The sequence below is a fragment of the Salmo salar genome, chromosome 12, assembly GCF_965601325.2.
Source record: "Salmo salar chromosome 12, fSalSal1, whole genome shotgun sequence".
NCBI classification, from domain to species: Eukaryota; Metazoa; Chordata; class Actinopteri; order Salmoniformes; family Salmonidae; genus Salmo; species Salmo salar.
The window spans coordinates 50,034,027-50,055,321 of NC_138302.1; the positions used below are offsets into that span (position 1 = coordinate 50,034,027).

General features: G+C 41.1%; 1 protein-coding gene across 2 annotated transcripts in view; it reads right to left on the reverse strand.

The window, feature by feature from the left end:
* The window catches only part of LOC106565234 (histone deacetylase 7), a 100,154-nt gene that overhangs the window by 7,750 nt on the left and 71,109 nt on the right, over positions 1-21,295 (reverse strand). For both annotated transcript variants that reach the window (XM_014132124.3, XM_014132125.3), the window contains exons 21-24: positions 6,803-6,921; positions 2,916-3,049; positions 1,941-2,025; positions 340-493 (exon numbers count right to left, since the gene is read on the reverse strand). In XM_014132124.3, the coding sequence (XP_013987599.1) occupies positions 340-493; positions 1,941-2,025; positions 2,916-3,049; positions 6,803-6,921 (492 nt within the window). The remainder of the gene's footprint in view (positions 1-339; positions 494-1,940; positions 2,026-2,915; positions 3,050-6,802; positions 6,922-21,295) is intronic.

A 21,295-nucleotide genomic window follows, 5' to 3' on the forward strand; every position in this document is an offset into this window, starting at 1 on the left:
GTATCTCTACCTAAAACTACATGATCTAAATGACTGATAGTTGGTATTCAGCAGTCATTAAAGTATGCCTTATTTACTTTGAAGACCCTTATTTACTTTGAAGACAGTAAAGTCATATGAATAAAGGATGGCTAATAAGCAGTAACGGGCAATCACTACCATCATGGGCCTGTTATTGTTTTATTCTGTGTTCAGCCCACATAACGCACAGTGCATTTAATGTCCACCTTTTTTTTTTAAACGAAATCGAAAACCGTGACTATTTCAAATAAATTATCAAACTGAAGACGAACCGACCTAAAAAAAAAAGCACAAATCGCTCAGCACTAGTAATGTTACCTGTCTGTGGTGAGGCTAGCCATGGAGAGAGAGGCCATTGCGGACACTGTGTTGTTGTGGTCCTCTGAGTTCCGTCTCAGACTCTGTCCCTGGGCTTGCAGGTAGGACTGATCCACTGTGTGGGCCACTGCCCTCAACGACCGCCAGTACTCACCTGGATAGAGAGGGAGAGAAATAGAGAGGGAGAGAGAGAGGGCAAGAGAGAGAGAGAGAGAGAGAGAGAGAGAGAGAGAGAGAGAGTTTTTTGGGGGGTTGGGTATCATGTTGCCTCCATGGCGAGTACTGTCTTAAAAATGTAGCTACTCTGTCTTTGAAATGTGTGAACTGTATTCTATTAAGCAATATTGCAGCTACAGTAATACGTGTCTGTGTGTGGTCGGAATAATGGACCAATACGGCCATTTTAATTCAGCATTAGTGTAATTTAAATCGCACAAGTATATCACAAAAACACACATTATGCCACATTCACATGTCATCAATCCCATCTTCAGAACAAGCTTGATTTATACAATATTTTGAGTTGCATGTGTGATTCTGACATTAACATAAATCAATACGGGTTCATACTTCTCATCTTCTCAAGCTCTTTTCATTTAGGACATGCGTGTGTCTCTTGACACATGGCGGAAGGAAAATAAATCATTGGATATTTGTGTGTTGAAGAGCCTCGGTGTGTGTGATGTGTGTGTAAGAGAGCGAGAGGGGGCCATAGTGTGTTTGCGTGTGTGCACGCATGTGTGTTCCCAGTATTCACCACACATATATTTCACCCTCTGCCTAAATGAAGGGGCTTAACATTCTTGTGGCTTTGCAAATATTTTGTATTAATCTAATTGGATTGGGATAACATTTGTGCGCAATCAAGAGGGGATGTTGTGAAGGTCGTGTGCCAGAGAAGTGTTTGAAGATAATTGGAGCCAGGAAGGCTCTCTCTCTCTCTCTCTGTGTGTGTGTGTGTATGTGTGTGTGTGTGTGTGTGTGTGTGTGTGTGTGTGTGTGTGTGTGTGTGTGTGTGTGTGTGTGTGTGTGTGTGTGTGTGTGTGTGTGTGCTGTGTGTGTGTGTGTGTGTGTGTGTGTGTGTGCGTGTGTGTGTCAGAGAGAGAGCGAGGGAAGGAAAGAATGAGAAGGAAGGAGGGATGAAGGCAGGAGAAAGGGATGGGATGGAGAGAGAGGTGGTCGGAGAGAGAAATGACAGCAAGACAGATGGAGAGAAGAGATACTACAGATAGAGGGATAAAATAAATAGAATGACCGAGGCTGGAGTGGTAGAGATGGAAGAGATGTGGGAAAGAGTGGATGGAACAAGAGAGGTGTACAGGGAAGGCGTGAAGAAAAACAACGAGAGAGAGGGACATGCAGAGTAAGAGAAGTAAAGGAAGACAGAGAGAAAAGAAGATGGGGAGAGCGGGAGAGAAAGAGAAGTGAACATAAAAACAGCAAGAGAGAGACTTGAGATGGTGTAAGAAAGTGAGAGAGACTGAGATAGAGGGAAGATACTCTAGAGTGAAAGACAGATTGGCAGAGGGAAGAGTGATGAAGACAGTAAGACAATGATAATGAGAGAGAAAGTAGATTAGTGTTTATCATCAGATGTTTACCCTGGGCCTGTATGACTCTCTGTAGAGAGAGGACAGCGTTGCGACAGGGTCTCCTCTCCAGAACCGCTTGAGACAGGGGCTCCACCTGGAAGGGAACACACAGAGGAAGACGGGGGGGGGGGGGGGGGGGGGGGGCGGACGGACGTCAAACGTGGTACTGCATGGCTAGAGCAAAAGCCTGAACCCACAACAGGGTAAGACTACCCAACACTGCCCTAGACAATAATATAAAGGTCAGCAATGTTCTGTTCTCCCTAATAGTTATGGTTAGGATTTAGGGAGGGGTGACCAGATCTGTGCCTAAGGGGCAACATCCTCCCGCAGGGTAAAGGCATCGGCACGCTTCAGTTCGGCTGGCGGCTAGCCGAAGTTGGCTAGACGAACCGAAAGAGTGTGCTCGCATACTCCCTTAAAAGACCTTCGCTTCAAAAACAAGAAAAAAATGGCAATAGTACTGTTTGGCCATTTTGAGAAGCTGTAGCCACTTCCTCAAAATAGTCAGAATTAATCTAAGATAACTCAAGGTATCTATAATTAATTTTGACGTTTTTTGCAGAGGAGATCTTAGTCGCGCAATTTTACATCTGACTAAGATGTTTAGTGCAGCATTTCTCAATGAAAACATGTGCATAAAAACTAGTCGAATAAAAACGTTGAATGAAAACAAAGACTTTATTGAAGAATCCCTACAGTTGACCAATCACAGACGAAAGGGCGTACACTTCGACTCTTCAACTTTGGCTGGCCTCGAGAAAAAATGTGGTGTACTCGAACAGCCGAAAAAACCCTTACCGAAGTCCAAAACTAACAAAAACGTCACAAAATGTCATCATAATATATGCACGAACTCTTCTGAACTGTTTCGGCTGGGAAGCCCTAGATGCTGATCAAAGGTCAGCATTGTGTTTTTCCCCCTTATGGCTAGGGTTAGAATTTACAGAGGGTTAAGCTGGTTTTAGATCTGTGACTACTGACCTGAGTGCCTAGCAGGATGCGGACGCAGGCCTCCGACGCATCGCAGATGGCCGTGAGGTCGTGACCCCCCTCCAGTGCCATGACAACCCGGCCCCCCGCCAGCCCCATCAGCTGACGTGTCAGGAAGCCAAAACCTGAGGGAGAGATACATTTAAACACTTTATTAGAATTCACAAACTAAAATGAAAAGGGTTAAAACATTCCAAAGGTCACAGATGCATGGATAAAATTGTTGATACAAAAAGCCCCTTCTTCTCCATGTTGCCAAGCACACACACAGGATGTGTGAGAACCCTGAGGAAAAGAGCTGTAATGCTGAAATGTGCTGTTTTTTAAAGATACAGTGCCTTCAGAAAGTACTGTATTCACACCCCTTGACTTATTCCACATTTTGTTGTGTTACAGCCTGCATTTAAAATGTATTCAGTTGAGATTGTATGTCACTGGCCTACACTGGCCTACACACAATACCACATAAGTGGAATTATGTTTTTACAAATTTTTACGAATTAATAAAAAATGAAAAGATGAAATGTCTTGAGTCAATAAGCATTCAACCCCTTTGCTATGTCAAGCCTAAATAAGTTATTGAGTAAAAAGGTGCTTAACAAGTCATATAATAAGTTGCATGGACTCTGTGCAACAATAGTGTTTAACATGATTTTTGAATGACTAGGTCATCTACAGTATGTACCCCATAAATACAATTATCTGTAAGGTCCCTCGGTCGAGCAGTGAATTTCAAACACAGATTCAACCACAAAGACCAGGGAAGTTTTCCAATTCCTCACAAAGAAGGGCACCTATTGGTAGATGGGTAAAAAAAAAAAAAAGAGAAATTGAATATTCCTTTGAGCATGTTGAAGTTATTGATTACATTTTGATGGTGTATCAATACAACCAGTCACTACAAAGTAACAGGGGTCCTTCCTAACGCCGTTGCCAGAAAAGAAAGGAAACCGCTCAGTGATTTCACCATGAAACCAATGGTGATTTTAAAACAGTTACAGTATAAGGGCTGTGATAGGAGAAAACCTAATTGACATAGTGAAACGAAGGATGCCTGAACACAATAAAAAATATTCTTAAACATGTATCCTGTTTCCGACAAGGCACTAAAGTAATATTGCAAAAAATGTGGCAAAGCAATTAACTTTTTGTCCTGAATACAAAGTGTTATCTTTTGGGGAAATCCAATACAACACATTACTAAGTACCACTCTCTATATTTTCAAGAATTGTGGTGGCTGCATCAAGTTATGGATATGTGTCATAGGCGTCGATGAACGGTGACCAAAATGCAGCGGGTATAGTGCTCATCTTTCTTCTTTATTTGAAAGAACACTCAAAACAAAATAAACAGAGGACGAAACAGTTCCATAAGGCACACAGGCTATACAGAAAATAACCACCCACAAAAACACAGGAAAAAACAGGCTGCCTAAGTATGGCGTCCAATCAGAGACAACGAAAGACACCTGCCTCTGATTGGAAGCCATACCTGGCCACACATAGAAAAAGAAACATAGAAATAGAAAACTAGAACCAAAATCCCCTAGAACCAAAAAACCCCAAAACACAAAACAAACACCCCCTGCCATGCCTTGACCATACTACAATTACAAATGACCCCTTTACTGGTCAGGACGTGACAATATGCTTGTAATCATTAAGGACTGGGGAGTTTTTCAGGATAAAAAATAAACGGAATGAAGATAAGTACAGGCATATTCCTAAAGGAAAACCTGGTTCAGTCTGCTTTCCACCATACACTGGGAAATGAATTCAATTTTCAGCAGGACAATAACCTAAAACACAAGGCCAAATCTACACTGGAGTTGCTTACCAAGAAGACAGTGAATGCTTCTGAGTGGCCTAGTTATAGTTTTGACTTAAATCTGCTTAAAAATCTATGGCAAGACTTTAAAATGGCTGTCTAGCAATGATTAAAAATCAATTTGACAGAGCTTGAAGAATTTTGAAAAGAATGGGCAAAAATTGTACAATCCAGGTGTGCAAAGCTTTTCAGTGACTTACCCAGAAAGATGCACAGCTGTAATCGCTGCCAAAGGTGATTCTAACATGTATTGACTCAGAGGTGTGAATAATTATGTAAATTAGATATTTCTGTATTTCATTTTCTATAAATTTGCTCAAATTTCTAAAAACAAGTTTTCACTTTGTCATTATGGGGTATTGTGTGAGAAAAAAACTATTTTATAAATGTTTAATTCATTTGAACATAATGTGGAATAAGTCAAGGTGTCACGACTTCTACCGAAGGTGGCTCCTCTCTCTGTTCGGGTGGCGCTCGGCGGTCGTCGTCGCCGGTCTACTAGCTGCCACCGATCCTTTTTTCCTTTTCGTTTGGTTTTGTCTGTCTTTTGTTGCACCTGTTTTTAGTTGGCTAATTAGTGGGGTATTTAGTCTCGCTTGTCTAGGTTGGGTTCGTGCGGGATTGTTTGTTGTTACCTGTTGTGGGTTTTGGGGTTACGTTAATTTTTTTCTTTGTCTATTGTGGGCTTGCGTTTTTCTCTGGACTGCGTCCCAGCCCTTTTTGAAGGTGGACATTTATTGTCTGGTTTGTTTCATACCTGTTCATGGTATTTTTGGACTCTGGAATAATAACGCTCTGCGAGTGCAATTTTGGTCTCCTGCGCCTGACTTCTCCCCCTCCCCACCACTCCTTGAGAGCAGTGAAACAAGGGGTATGAATACTTTCTGAAGACACTGTATACCCCTTGATTTATTCCAGCTTTTGTGTTAGAGCTTGAACTCAAAATGGATAAAATATATATTTTTCTCACTTGTCTACACACAATACCCCTTAATGACATGGTCAAAACTTGACTTATTCCACATTTTGTTGTGTTACAGCCTGAATTCAAAATTGATAAAATCTTATTTTTTTCCTCACCTATCTAAACACAATGCCCCATAATGACAAAGTGAAAACTTGTTTTTACAAAGTAGACTCAGCGATATGACATCATCATACACAGTGGGGCGACTTCCTGCTCACAGACATAAACATCAAATCTGCCAAGACTGACACTGCTCTTTGTCAGGAACTAATACAGACAAAACTACTGAATAAACCCCGTGAAATATAGAACAGTCTGATCGACGAAGTAGAACTCCTAAGATAGTTAGGATGAGGTAGAAATAGGTTGCTCTTAGAACAGTATAGAAGGTTAATTTCAACCTGTAAGATCTATAGAAGGTAGAGTAAGGTATTAATTTACCTTCACAATCACATTTTCGCTCTATTTGATATCTATTCTAATCAAGCCGTTTTGGATTGGCTCAGCTAGAGCCAATAGTGAACCAGTAAAGATAGTTAGCTTGATTCTTATTGTGCCAGCTAAAAGTAAAAGGTTGGAAAATAAACCATCTGAATGAATGGTATTTAAATTCCCACAGGTGATAAAACTAATTTGAATAAAAGTAATAATAAAGAACAATTTGAGTACTTTGCTACATCAATCCTTTTGATTTGCTTTGACATGGGAAAACACCAAGGAATCAAAGATGGCTGCCAACATGAGATTATTGAACACTACTTTAAACAAACTGTAGCATAGGCTACTCAATTTGTGCAAGTTTATTTTACCACTGTTACATTTTTGACTCTCTAGCTATAAATAGGCAATGTACTGTAATAAAATAAAGCATTGTTATAAAGTAGTTAGATATTAGGAGAGGATTAGTATTTACAAAAACATTACCATTAAGTCTCAATTATGCTTGTCAAGTACAATTTTTTTTCATAATGTGTGATCCCATGAACTTTTGAATGTGTGTGTGCGTACGTTCAAACGTCTATTTGCATGTGTGTCCTTGCATATGATTCAGTGAGGAACTGACGAGGTGTTTAGTGAGCTTACACTTGGCCGACACTTTGTAGCCCCCCAGCGGCGCCGGATGTCCATTGACGGCATCGAAACCAGATGAGACCAGCACCATGTCAGGAGAGAACTCATGGGCAATCGGCATCACCACAGTCCTGGAGACAGACAGGAGAGAGAAATCAGACCGTTAAACCCATTGACAAGAAAGAGCCATTCAAGTCTTCAACGCTGTTGTAGGTCAAGCACACAAACTAGTACGTTTTCCTGAATCGTCTCAAAATCATTTAAAACAGCATAGCTCATAAGGCGTAGTAAATGTGCTTATAATGCAGGGTATTCATAGAAAGTGTCCCAAAAAAAAGTAGTTAGATATTAGGAGAGGATGTATCCACGTGAGAAAGTAATTTCTGAGCCTGTGTGACAGACGAACGTAGTTGCTAGCAAGACCTTGACACGATTCTTCGGGTCACAAGAGAATAGCATACTATATGTGACTTTGACCCTTTAACTGACTGTACATTTCACACCAGGCTTGGGCGGTATACAGTTGAAGTCGGAAGTTTACATACACTTAGGTTGGAGTCATTGAAACTAGTTTTTCAACCACTCCACACATTTCTTGCTAACAAACTATAGTTTTGTCAAGTCGATTAGGACATCTACTTTGTGCATGACACAAGTAATTTTCCAACAATTGTTTACAGACATTATTTCACTTATAATTCACTGTATCACAATTCCAGTGGGTCAGAAGTTTACATGCACTAAGCTGACTATGCCTTTAAACAGCTTGGAAAATTCCAGAAAATTATGTCATGGTTTTAGAAGCTTCTGATAGGCTAATTGATACCATTTGAATCAATTGGAGGTGTACCTGTGGATGTATTTCAAGGTCGACCTTCAAACTCAGTGCCTCTTTGCTTGACATCATGGGAAAATCAAAAGAAATCAGCCAAGACATCAGGAAAAAAAAATTGTAGACCTCCACAAGTCTGATTTATCCTTGGGAGCAATTTCCAAATGCCTGATGGTACCACGTTCATCTGTACAAACAATAGTACGCAAGTATAAACACCACACAACCACGCAGCCTTCATACCGCTCAGAATGGAGACGTGTTCTGTCTCCTAGAGATGAACGTACTTTGGAGCGAAAAGTGCAAATCAATCCCAGAACAACAGTAAAGGACATTGTGAAGATGCTGGAGGAAACCGGTACAAAAGTATCTATATCCACAGTAAAACGAGCCTTATATCGACCTAACCTGAAAGGCTGCTCAGCAAGGAAGAAGCCACTGCTCCAAAACCGCCATAAAAAAGCCAGACTACGGTTTGCAACTGCACATGTGGACACATATCATACTTTTTGGTCTGTCCTCTGGTCTGATGAAACAAAAATAGAACTGTTTGGCCATAATGACCATCGTTCTGTTTGGAGGAAAAAGGGGGAGGCTTGCAAGCAGAAGAACACCATCCCAACCGTGAAGCACGGGGGTGGCAGGATCATGTTGTGGGTGTGCTTTGCTGCAGGAGGGTTGGTCGCAAATGGGTCTTCCAAATGGACAATGACCACAAGCATACTTCCAAAGTTGTGGCAAAATGGCCTAAGGACCACAAAGTCAAGGTATTAGAGTGGCCATCACAAAGCCCTGATCTCAATCCCGTAGAAAATCTGTGGGCAGAACTAAAAAAGCGTGTGCGAGCAAGGAGGCCTACAAACCTGACTCAGTTACACCAGCTCTGTCAGGAGGAATGGGCCAAAATTCACACAATTTATTGTGGAAAGCTTGTGGAAGGCTACCCAAAATGTTTGACCCAAATGAAACAATTTAAAGGCAATGCTACCAAATTATAATTGAGTGTATGTAAACTTCTGACCCACTGGGAATGATGATGAAAGAAATAAAAGTTGAAATAAATAATTCTCTCTACTATTATTCTGACATTTCACATTCTTAAAATAAAGTGGTGATCCTAACTGACCCGAGACAGGGAATTCTTACTAGGATTAAATGTCAGGAATTGTGAAAAACTGAGTTTAAACGTATTTGTCTAAGGTGTATGTAAACTTCCGACTTCAACTGAACCATACAGTGAGGGAAAAAAGTATTTGATCCCCTGCTGATTTTGTACGTTTGCACACTGACAAAGAAATGATTAGTCTATAAGTTTAATGGTAGGTTTATTTGAACAGTGAGAGACAGAATAACAACAAAAACATCCAGAAAAACGCATGTCAAAAATGTTATAAAATGATTTGCATTTTAGTGAGGGAAATAAGTTTTGACCCCTCTGCAAAACATGACTTAGTACTTGGTGGCAAAACCCTTGTTGGCTATCACAGAGGTCAGACGTTTCTTGTAGTTGGCCACCAGGTTTGCACACATCTCAGGAGGGATTTTGTCCCACACCTCTTTGCAGATCTTCTCCAAGTCATCAAGGTTTCGAGGCTGACGTTTGGCAACTCGAACCTTCAGCTCTCGCCACAGATTTTCTATGGGATTAAGGTCTGGAGACTGGCTAGGCCACTCCAGGACCTTAATGTGCTTCTTCTTGAGCCACTCCTTTGTTGCCTTGGCCGTGTGTTTTCGGTCATTGTCATGCTGGAATACCCATCCACGACCCATTTTCAATGCCCTGGCTGAGGGAAGGAGGTTCTCACCCAAGATTTGACAGAACATGGCCCCGTCCATCGTCCCTTTGATGTGGTGAAGTTGTCCTATCCCCTTACCAGAAAAACACCCCCAAAGCATAATGTTTCCACCTCCATGTTTGACGGTGGGGATGGTATTCTTGGGGTCATAGGCAGCATTCCTCCTCCTCCAAACACGGCGAGTTGAGTTGATGCCAAAGAGCTCCATTTTGGTCTCATCTGAACACAACACTTTCACCCAGTTGTCCTCTGAATCATTCAGATGTTCATTGGCAAACTTCAGACGGGCATGTATATGTGCTTTCTTGAGCAGGGGGACCTTGCGGGCGCTGCAGGATTTCAGTCCTTCACGGCGTAGTGTGTTACCAATTGTTTTTTTGGTGACTATGGGCCCAGCTGCCTTGAGATCATTGACAAGATGCTCCCGTGTAGTTCTGGGCTGATTCCTCACCGTTCTCATGATCATTGCAACTCCACGAGGTGAGATCTTGCATGGAGCCCCAGGCCGAGGGAGATTGACAGTTCTTTTGTGTTTCTTCCATTTGCGAATAATCGCACCAACTGTTGTCACCTTCTCACCAAGCTGCTTGGCGATGGTCTTGTAGCCCATTCCAGCCTTGTGTAGGTCTACAATCTTGTCCCTGACATCCTTGGAGAGCTCTTTGGTCTTGGCCATGGTGGAGAGTTTGGAATCTGATTGATTGATTGCTCCTGTGGACAGGTGTCTTTTATAAAGGTAACAAGCTGAGATTAGGAGCACTCCTTTTAAGAGTGTGCTCCTAATCTCAGCTTGTTACCTGTATAAAAGACAGCTGGGAGCCAGAAATCTTTCTGATTGAGAGGGGGTCAAATACTTATTTTCCTCATTAAAATGCAAATCAATTTATAACATTTTTGACATGAGTTTTTCTGGATTTTTTTGTTGTTATTCTGTCTCTCACTGTTCAAATAAACCTACCATAAAATTATAGACTGATAATTTCTTTGTCAGTGGGCAAACGTACAAAATCAGCAGGGGATCAAATACTTTTTCCCCCTCACTGTATATACCCTGTACCGGGGTATTTGTAAATAGCCACGGGACGGTTTTCAATATCGTCAATATCGTTGTAACTATTTCTTTGAAGTTTTTCAATACATTTGAATATTTGTAGCTATTTTTTAAGTAAATACCTGCAGTCAACTTGTGCAATTCATTAGGAGATAAAGCAGATCACGTTCTTATTTCACCTGTCACATTATTATTATTATTTTACGTTATGAAGTGTACTTAGTTCTCCAGCACAGTTGAGCCAGTCACGTGTTTGTTTGTAAATAGCACAATGGGAGAAAGCGGGAGCAGGTGAGTAAAGCTGTGTCACAGGGGTCATGTTTTATATTGAAAGTCAACAGTGTTTTTCTGCTTCATTAGAGTGATCAGGGACGTGCAACTATAGTCTATAGTTTTCCTTCACAGAAAATAAGTTAGTGCACCACATTCTACATAATATAGCTTCATTTTCATCAGATGACAACAGAAGAGCAATGCTATTTGGCTGGCAGCCACACAAGTAGATGAGCTTACAATGAAAAAGAAAGTTTTTTTTTTTTCAAAAACTATGCATGGCCTTCCTATGTCTAATGTTTAAGCTTATCATAGAAAGAATGTAGCCAGATACATTTCCTAATGTTTTGCGTAAATTTTATTTTGCATTTTACCAGAGAAAAATAGGTTGGCTACACCGAGAAAAGTACCAGAGAAAAGAAGCTACACATCAGTCTGAGCTCTGTCTGCTGATAGAATGCCAGTTGTGAATTCTCATCCGAGTTTAGAAGTGCAGCTGAAGCACAAAATGAGTCTGATGCCGAGCAGAAATTACAATAAGAAGCATTTTAGATCTGCGTTTACAAAACGCAGCAAGATATTTCTTAAGCGTTTTACCTATTTTTCTGGCGTGAAAAACGCAGAATGTGTTACGTGTTAACATGACCCCTAGTTTAACTTGCTATCTAGGTACGTAGCTGAGTTAATAAGGTGACGGGGCATCATATTGTGTTAGTTTCTGACGTGTTTGAGAAGGCAAAGTTGCTATCTTGATTTCCTTGACTTTTTTCCTCCTCTCCGTTCTCCGCCTGTCTGCTAGTTTTTCTGGTGCCCCCTTGTGTACTAAACCGGTAATACCGTAAATCCCGAGATGAAAGGACGGTATGACGATATGAAAATCTGGATACCGCACAACCCTATTTCACACCCTAGCCTCTCCTGACACACAAAACATGCTGTGCTTTATTGCTTACCGTATATGACATGCTCTTGAAGAGAAAAGCGTGATGTAACATTTTTGGTTGGGAGAGATGTACAGTATGTGTATGACCACATGACAAGGCAATTCACAAATAAATGACTGACTACCAAGTCACATTGGGTAACATTTTGAAGAGACATGGTCAAATTAAACCCCATGTTCCACAGATCTAACTTGGTCCAGATCAGTTTGTGCGGTCTTGCCAACACCTATGGTCATTGCGAAACAGCACAAATAAATCCAGAACCAGGCTACCATTGATCAGTCCAACTGTCTGAACCGTTTCAACAAACTCCTAGGTAACATACCCAGGTATGTGACACAATGTCCCGAGTGGCGCAGCGGTCTAAGGCACTGCATCTCAGTGCTAGAGGCGTCCCTACCGACACCCTGGTTTGAATCCAGGCTGTGTCACAACTGGCTGTGATTGGGAGTCCCCTAGGGTGGCACACAATTGGCCCAGCGTCGGCCGGGGTAGGCCGTCATTGTTTTTAAGAATTTGTTCTTAACTGATTTGCGTAGTTAAATAAAGGTCAAATATATATATATATATATATATATATATATATATAATTTTTTTTTATTAAAAGTAGATGAAATTTGAAATGCTAACCACATGGTGCTCTAACTCCAGCCTCACATAATAGACGGACAAACATTACATCAAATCGCACAGATACCTTGTAGCCGAACGATAGTTACACAGCATTTACATATCTCTGTTTGATGACATTTCGTGTGAAAACACAGTCACTAAAACTTAATTAAAAATAAACATTTGGACTCTTCCTTGAAATGTAATAATAGTTATATGTGTCTTATATGCAGTGGCAAGGTACACTTGAGTACCTACTCCTTCTCTCTTTCTCTCTCCATCCCCCCCTCTGTCAACCCCTCCGTCCCCGTCTCTCTCTCTCCACTCTCTCTCTCTCTCTCCGGCCGCCAGTTCAAAGCGTTTCGGCGGGCGTCTGGTTCCCATTAGGGGCTCGTCCCTCTTCTCACGTCACTGACAGCCAGCCATCTGGGATCCATTGGGCTTAATTACGCCGTCTTTGGATTCCCTAACAATGCACCCCTCCCACGCCCCCCCCTCCCCATTTTCCCCCGCCATGCACTACCAGACCTTGCAGCCCGTGTTGTGGGGGTGCACCTCCTCATACGCACACATGAATGTACATGCATGTGTACACGCACAAATACATACAGGCGTGCACGCACGCAAACACACACACACGCAAATACACATGGTTGTGCACACCCGCACACAACCACACCAACAAACACACACACTTCCTCTTCAATACACACACACAAGTACCACCCCCCTCCCACCAAGCTTCACAAAAATCCACCAGGCTATATCAACCTCCACCCATAAAAAACACTACCTCATCAGATTCTAACCCCTACCACTGACCCCCTACGCCCCCACATACAGCCCCTTTACCTGACCCTCCTGCCTAGTACCACATACACACAGCACGTTTTACCCCCAACTCCAAAGGAATCCACCAGATTATACTGAAATCCCCCCAAACCACTTAAAATCCTTTTCAACCAGAATCTACCCCTTCCCCTTTGACACACGCTATTTACCCCCCCCCCCCACACACACACACACACACACTATATACGGAAGAGAGGTTGCCATTTTGGAGGCAACCCAAGATCCCTCAGCCTCTGAATGGCAAGATGTGAAATAAACAGAACCGGTCCATTTCTATGCACCAGTACATATGCTTCTAACTGGGAGATTGAAATCTCAATCATGAATATGAATCAAATTAGAAAGATGGCAGGAAGAATGGAACCAGTCACTGCACTTATTACATTTACGGCCATTGCAGAAACTCTTCAAATTGGGTGCAACTTGTCTGGCTGTACAGAAAGTCTAGGGAAAAGTGGCTCAGTCACAGAGATTTTCCTTGCACAGAATCTACACTATATTGCTTTACAGTGTTCGTTGGTGGAATACGGTGGGGGGGAACGCTGTGAAATAATTTTCACATGTAAATAAGTGTTTTAAAGGTGAACTCCTGGGATTTTACATTAGGATTTTTCAATTCCACACCAGGATATAGCCTATAGGCATACAAGAAACAGTTGCTAGGTAACATCTACATGTAGGCTACTGGAAACTAAGTGATAGTTGCTAGGTAACATTTACCTGTATTGAGAGATACTGTAAAAAAAAGGTTGTTGGTAAGCTAAGAAAACATTACTAGAAAAAGTTACTAAGTTACGAGGTAACATCTGTATTAGGTAACATCTAGGTAACAAACACCTGTATTGATAACTACGTGAGATTTGCTAGATTACTGGGAACTACCTGTACACAAAACGAAGGTAGAGTTGCTAGTTAACATACACTTAAACTAAGGGACATTTATCAGTTTCATTTTTCCTTTTATACATCCAGTGAATCAACACAGACTATACTGCCTAAGTGGTTCTCAGATAGTTAGCAAATAGCATAGCATGCTAAGGGCAAACATTGGGCTTAGCGTCTGCCTGTTGCAACCGATGGCTTGTAACGGTACAGCATGGCTTTAGCCGTTAGCATCGTGAGTTTGACGAGCTTGGCCCACCCACGGTGTGTGTATGCACCATACAGACCTCACATACTGTTTAACTGCCTGGTGGCGAGCCAACACCGCTGACAGGAACGCTCAAAGTTCATTATGCTGTAAACCGAGCAGCTATTCATTCAGGGGCTGTGGCTTGAATGAAGTGGAAAGTGCGGTGCACAGAAAAAAAGACATTGGGACGCACTTCCATACAGTGGCATGGATTTACACCATGGGCTCTATTTCCGGCTGCCGTTAAGCCAGCGCCATTGTCAAACACAAAATGTGAGCGGAAAAATTATTTTAGCCAGCTACTGTTATTATTTTGGATATGCGTAAAACCCCTCATGTAGCCTACATGTCCATAAACCCATCATGGTATGAGAGATGACTGATACCGCTGACCCTATTTAGAAACATTTAAGTTATTTTTCTGTTACAATTGCTCGTTTTCTGTTTCATGTGATTAAAAAACAAGCTCTCAGTAGGCTACCCTTACCCTAGGGCTATTACAACGAAAGCTGTTTCAACAGCAATAAGTTGCGTGTATTTCTTATCCTGGCCATGCATTAGCCAAGGAGCCTATCTATAAAATATTTCTAGGTCACACTTTAGTTGGATAGTCCGGATAGTCCATCTGTAGATGCTCTACATTGTCATGCTAAAACAGAAAAGGGCCTTCTCCAAACTGTTGCCACAAAGTTGGAAGCACAGAATCGTCTAGAATGTCATTGTATGCTGTAGCGTTAAGATTTCCCTTCACTGGAACTAAGGGGCCTAGCCCGAACCATGAAAAACAGCCCCAGACCATTATTCCTCCTCCACCAAACTTTACAGTTGACACTATGCATTGGGGCAGGTAGCATTCTCCCAGCCTCCGCCAATCCCAGATTAGTCCGTCGGACTTCCAGATGTTGAAGCGTGATTCATCACTCCAGAGAACGCGTTTCCACTGCTCTAGAGTCCAATGGCGGCGAGCTTTACACCACTCCAGCCGAGGCTTGGTATTGCGCATGGTGATCTCAGGCTTGTTTGAGGCTGCTCTGCCATGGAAACCCATTTTATGAAGCTCCAGACGAACAGTTCTTGTGCTGACGTTGCTTCCAGAGGTAGTTTGGAACTCGGTAGTAGGTGTTGCAACCCCGTTAATAATGTCATAGTAATACGTGTACACACTCCCTTACATAAATAGACCCACCGAGGTCAAAAGAGATTGGCTGGTATTGATGCGTTTATATATATCTGTGAGCAAGTTTCTGATAAAGTCAGGCCTCTATTGTTAGGCTACTATTGTTGGTCCAAGTTTGTCTGTAACATAAAAAAAGGGGAAATAGTTGCTGTGAAAAACGGTAATACAGTTTTTTGCTCATGTTTGGGTCCCCTGTGTTGCCAACCAGAAATATGGGAGAATGTGAGACTCAGAAAGTATTCACACCCCTTTCCCACATTTTGTTGTGTTAGAGCCTGAATTTAAAATTGATTAAATGTATATATTTTTTGTCACTAGCCTACACACAATACCCTATAATGTCAAAGTGGAATTATGTTTTTCAATTTTCTTTTAACAAATTAATTAAAAATGAAAAGCTGAAATGTCTTCAATCAATACATATTCAACCCCTTTGTTATGGCAAGCCTAAATACGTTCAGGAGTAAACATTTGCTTAACAAGTCACGTAATAAGTTGTATGCACTCACTCGGTGTGCAATAATAGTGTTTAATATGATTTATGAATGACTACCTCATCTCTGGACCCCTTGCTCTTGTGCTTAGTTGAGCAGTGCATTTCAAACACAGATTCAGCCACAAAGACAGAGCCACAAAGGGAGGTTTCCAATGCCTCACAAATAAGGGCACCTATTGAGCAGACATTGAATATCCCTTTGAGCATTGTGAAGTTATTAATACACCTAGTCACTACAAAGATACAGGCTTATTTCCTGACTCAGTTGCTGGAGAGGAAGGACAATGGTGACTTTAAAAGTTACAGTTTAAAAGCTGTGATAGAAAGAATCTGAGGATGAATCAACAACATTCTAGTTACTCCACAATACTAATCTAATTGGCAGAGTGAAAAGAAGAAAGCCTGTACAGAATTAAAAAAAATCCCAAAAATGCATCCTGTTTGCAATAAGGCACTAAAGTAATATTGCAAAAAATGTGGCAAAGCAATTAACTTTTTGTCCTGAACACAAAGTGTTACGTTTGGGGGAAATCCATTATAACGCATTACTGAGTACGACTCTCTATATTTTCAAGCATAGTGGTAGCTGCATCATGTTATGGGTATGTTTGTAATTGTAAAGGACTGGGGAGTTTTTCAGGATAAAAAATAAACAGAATGGAGCTAAGTTCAGGCAAAATCCTAGAAGAAAACCTGGTTCAGTTTGCTTTCCACTAGACACTGGGAAATGATTTCACCTTTCAGCAGGACAATAACCTAAAACACAAGGCCAAATGTGCACTGGAGTTGCTTACCAAGAAGACAGTGAATGTTCTGTAACTTGGCCACACAGGAACATTCACTGTCTTCTTGGTAAGCAACTCCAGTGCACATTTGGCCTTGTGTTTTGACTGAAATCTACTTGAAAATCTATGACAAGCCTTGAAAATGGTTTTCTAGCAATGATCAACAACCAATTTGACAGGGCTTGAAGAATTCTGAAAAGAATAATGGGCATATTTTGCACAATCCAGGTGTTGAAAGTTCTTTGAAACTTACCCATAAAGACTCACAGCTGTAATCACTGCCAAATGTGCTTCTACAAAGTATTGACTCAGGGATGTGAATACTTACGTAATTGTTTTTGTATTTTATTTTCAAAACATTTGGAAACATTTCTGAAAACATGTTTCATTTTGTCATTATGGAGTATTGTGTGTACAGTAGAAGGGTGAGAAAAAAAATCTATTTAATCCATTTTGAATTCAGGCTGTAACACAACAAAATGTGGAGTAGGTTAAGAGGTATAAATATTTTCTGAAGGTACTGTATATAGTACAGTAGCCTAATCTTTGGCATTTTGTAATCATGTATTTATAGTCAAGGGATGTTATGCTTGTTTTGGCCCACAGAGGGGGCAGCTCGCTCTAGTGCTTAGTTTACGCAGTGTTGCCAATTTAGTGACTTTGTCACTATATTTAGCAAGTTTTCAAACCCCATCCAGCAACCTTTATTTGCTACTTTTCAGGCTGCCTTTGGGGAGTTTTGGCACCAAGAGTTTATATGGTTTTAATGGCAGCTGTGCCACAGCAAGTTAAATTGGCGCTATGATGTCATCGCATCTCTGGCAAAACGTAATCGAGCGACTTCTAGCGACATATCAAAAAGCAAATAGCGATTTTCCCTGAAAAATAGTTGACAACACTTGCTTCTTGTGCTCTCGCTCTATAGTGGCTCCTGCCAGTTGATTGAGAGCGCCAACGGAAAATTGAAGAGAGAAGCACCAGATAAACACATTTTAAACCTTATCTTCATGGTGAGCGAGTTATAAAGCATATGATATAAAACACCAAGTTAAGCGGAGTGTAATGATTTATTGTTGTTCTTTTTTCATTATGTTTTGAAAGTTTAATTCATTTATAAATCTCTATTGGCATAGAAGCTAACATCAGCTAATGTTAGCTCCAGTCAAGCTAGCCTGTCATAGTCATGGCGACACAGGACTCCAACGAAAGTTCACACAGAGAGTGTAAATAAAGGGAAAGATTGTAACTTTGCTATCATTAGGGTTATGTTGAGACTGACATGATGGAAATGTACTGATGAGATACATGTCCTTCATCTTGAATCACTAGGGTGGATAATGAATATAATGTCCTTAAATTCCTTCATTTATGAGGCTGTTTCTCCAAAAAAGCAATGTGTTCCCCAGTTGAAATGGCCTTTCATGTGTATTTATTACTAAATCTAACAATTATGTTTTGTAGAGCTTCCAATGCTTCTCCAAGAAGGGCAGGAGTTTAGGATGGAAAGGAAACAGCATCTCTCACTTTTCTTAGCGTAGAATGAAATTGTCCTAATCCTTTGTGAATGACATAAACACATGTTTAAAAACATTAACAAGGATACATTTATCCTTGCATATCACATCTCACGATTGGAAAAGTGACCACTATTGCCTGAACTTATGATGTGCCTTTGTGTTTTCTATAGGTTGAACTGAAAGAGGGCTCCAAAATCCAAATTTCAAAAACTTTGTGGCAAGGTTCAGCCAAGAACCCCCCCCACCCCAAAAAAAGGTGTTGGAATTGATGAGGGCCCTCTTTAGCCGAGAGATCATGGCAAAATCCTCACTTACAGACAAGAAGGCAAAGCCTTTAAGGACCATGAAGCAAAACCTCAACTCTATCCCACATGAGTCTCTGCCATCTGCTGTAAATTCAAGTTAAAAAACGTTCAGTTTTAGTTTAAAGATATCAGTGTTTTCTGCATGCAGAGTCACCAACAACAACATTTAGCCTATACAGATGCATTTCGACATACAAATGGCAGACCTTGGAAAGTAAACATTGGGAAATGTTATCGAGTGGCAGCGCAACCCCCTCCACTCGTTCTCCACCATTATATGATACTCTATAGCTAGGTTTCCATCCAACTCGCGACAGATTTCCATGAAATTATCCTAAAATCTGCATAAAAACAACACGCCAATTTGCATTTTTCCACCAAATTGACTTGTTGTGAATAAAAAGCTGTGTGTGATGACGCAATACATATAAAAATAACTTTGTGGTTAAAATCCCATGTACCGAATAAAAAATACAAGCAAATGGTTTCCATTGCATTTTCAACTCTAGGCTACAGATCACAAAAAAAACAGCATTACATAGCAAATGTGCCCACTCTGGTCCTTGCACATGCGCTCTAGCCAACAGCTCTCAGATACAGGCTAGCTACCTGATGAGATTATAATGGACAAAAGAGTGAGATAATATTTATTTGTCAAACCGGCAGCCAAGCATCGATCATCATGTCACCAGAACCTTGATATTTATTGGAGAGCAGCATCAAGCTCATGCACGTTCACCACCCTGTGAAGTTCATCATAACTTACTTCATCTGTAGCCTAATAAACTGCATGCTTTCCTGAGTCGTAGTGGAAGGACCACACAACATAAGCCTAGGCAGCTGATCGAGGGCGCTAGATCTACACTATCGTCTAGGATTGATGTGTCCAGCCGGTAATACACCTGTGTCCGCCGTGGATGGCTCGTACATTAAGCATCCTCCATTCAGGCTGCAAAGTAATACTTTTCCTCCTTAACTAGCTTTAACGCGGGGCGTCTGAAAAAAACTGGGGAAAAAACTGGAAAAATATGTGTCTGTTATTTATTTATTAGTATTTAAAAAAATGTAGGGGGTAGATCAGCTTTAATATTGCAGATAGATTGTAGCTTCCATTAATGTAATTGTCTGCATTATTTCGAATACCCCATATAATTTTTTGTAAATATATATATATATATATATATATATATATATATATATATATATATATATATATACACACATGCACACTGTACACATACATATAACACACAGCACATACACACACACACACACACACACACACACACACACACACACACACACACACACACACACACACACACACACACACACACACACACACACACACACACACACACACACACACAGTTGAAGTCGGAAGTTTACATACACCTAGGTTGGAGTCATTAAAACTATTTTGTCAACACTAAGTTGACTGTGCCTTTAAACAGCTTGGAAAATTCCAGAAAAATTCCAGAAAATTATGTCATGGCTTTAGAAGATCCTGATAGGATAATTGACATCATTTGAGTCAATTGGAGGTGTACCTGTGGATGTATTTCAAGGCCTACCTTGTCTGGTTCATCCTTGGGAGCAATTTCCAAACTCCTGAAGGTACCACGTTCATCTGTACAAACAACAGTACGCAAGTATAAACACCATGGGACCACGCAGCTGACATACAGCTCAGGAAGGAGACGTGTTCTGTCTCCTAGAGATGAAGTACTTTGGTGCGAAAAGTGCAAATCAATCCCAGAACAACAGCAAAGGACCTTGTGAAGATGCTGGAGGAAACCGGTACAAAAGAATCTATATCCACAGTAAAACGAGTCCTATATCGACATAACCTGAAAGGCCGATCAGCAAAGAAGAAGCCACTGCTCCAAAACAGCCATAAAAAAGCCAGATGACGGTTCGCAACTGCACATGGGGACAAAGATCGGACTTTTTGGAGAAATGTCCTCTGGTCTGATGAAACAAAAATAGAACTGTTTGGCCATAATGACCATCATTATGTTTGGAGGAAAAAAGGGGAGGCTTGCAAGCAGAAGAACACCATCCCAACTGTGAAGCACAGGGGTGGCAGCATCATGTTGTGGGGGTGCTTTGCTGCTGGAGGGACTGGTGCACTTCACAAAATAGATGGCACCATGAGGTAGAAAAATGATGTGGATATATTGAAGGCATCAGGCCGGAAGTTAAAGTTTGGTCGCAAACGGGTCTTCCAAATGGACAATGACCACAAGCATACTTCCAAAGTTGTGGCAAAATAGCTTAAGAACAACAAAGTCAAGGTATTAGAGTGGCCATCACAAAGCCCTGATCTCAATCCTATAGAAAATGTGTGGGCAGAACTGAAAAGCGTGTGCGAGCAAGGAGGCCACCAAACCTGACCCAGTTACACCAGCTCTGTCAGGAGGAATGGGCCAAAATTCACCCAACTTATTGTGGGAAGCTTGTGGAAGGCTACCCTGAAAGGTTTGACGCAAGTTAAACAATTTAAAGGCAATGCTACCAAATACTAATTGAGTGTATGTAAACTTCTGACCCGCTGGGAATGTGATGCGAAATAAAAGCTGAAATAAATCCTTCTCTCTACTACTATTCTGACATTTCACATTCTTAAAATAAAGTTGTGATCCTAACTGACCTAAAACAGGGAATTTTTACTAGGATTAAGGTGTATGTAAACTTCCGACTTCAACTGTAGTATGCTTATTGGTCATAGTA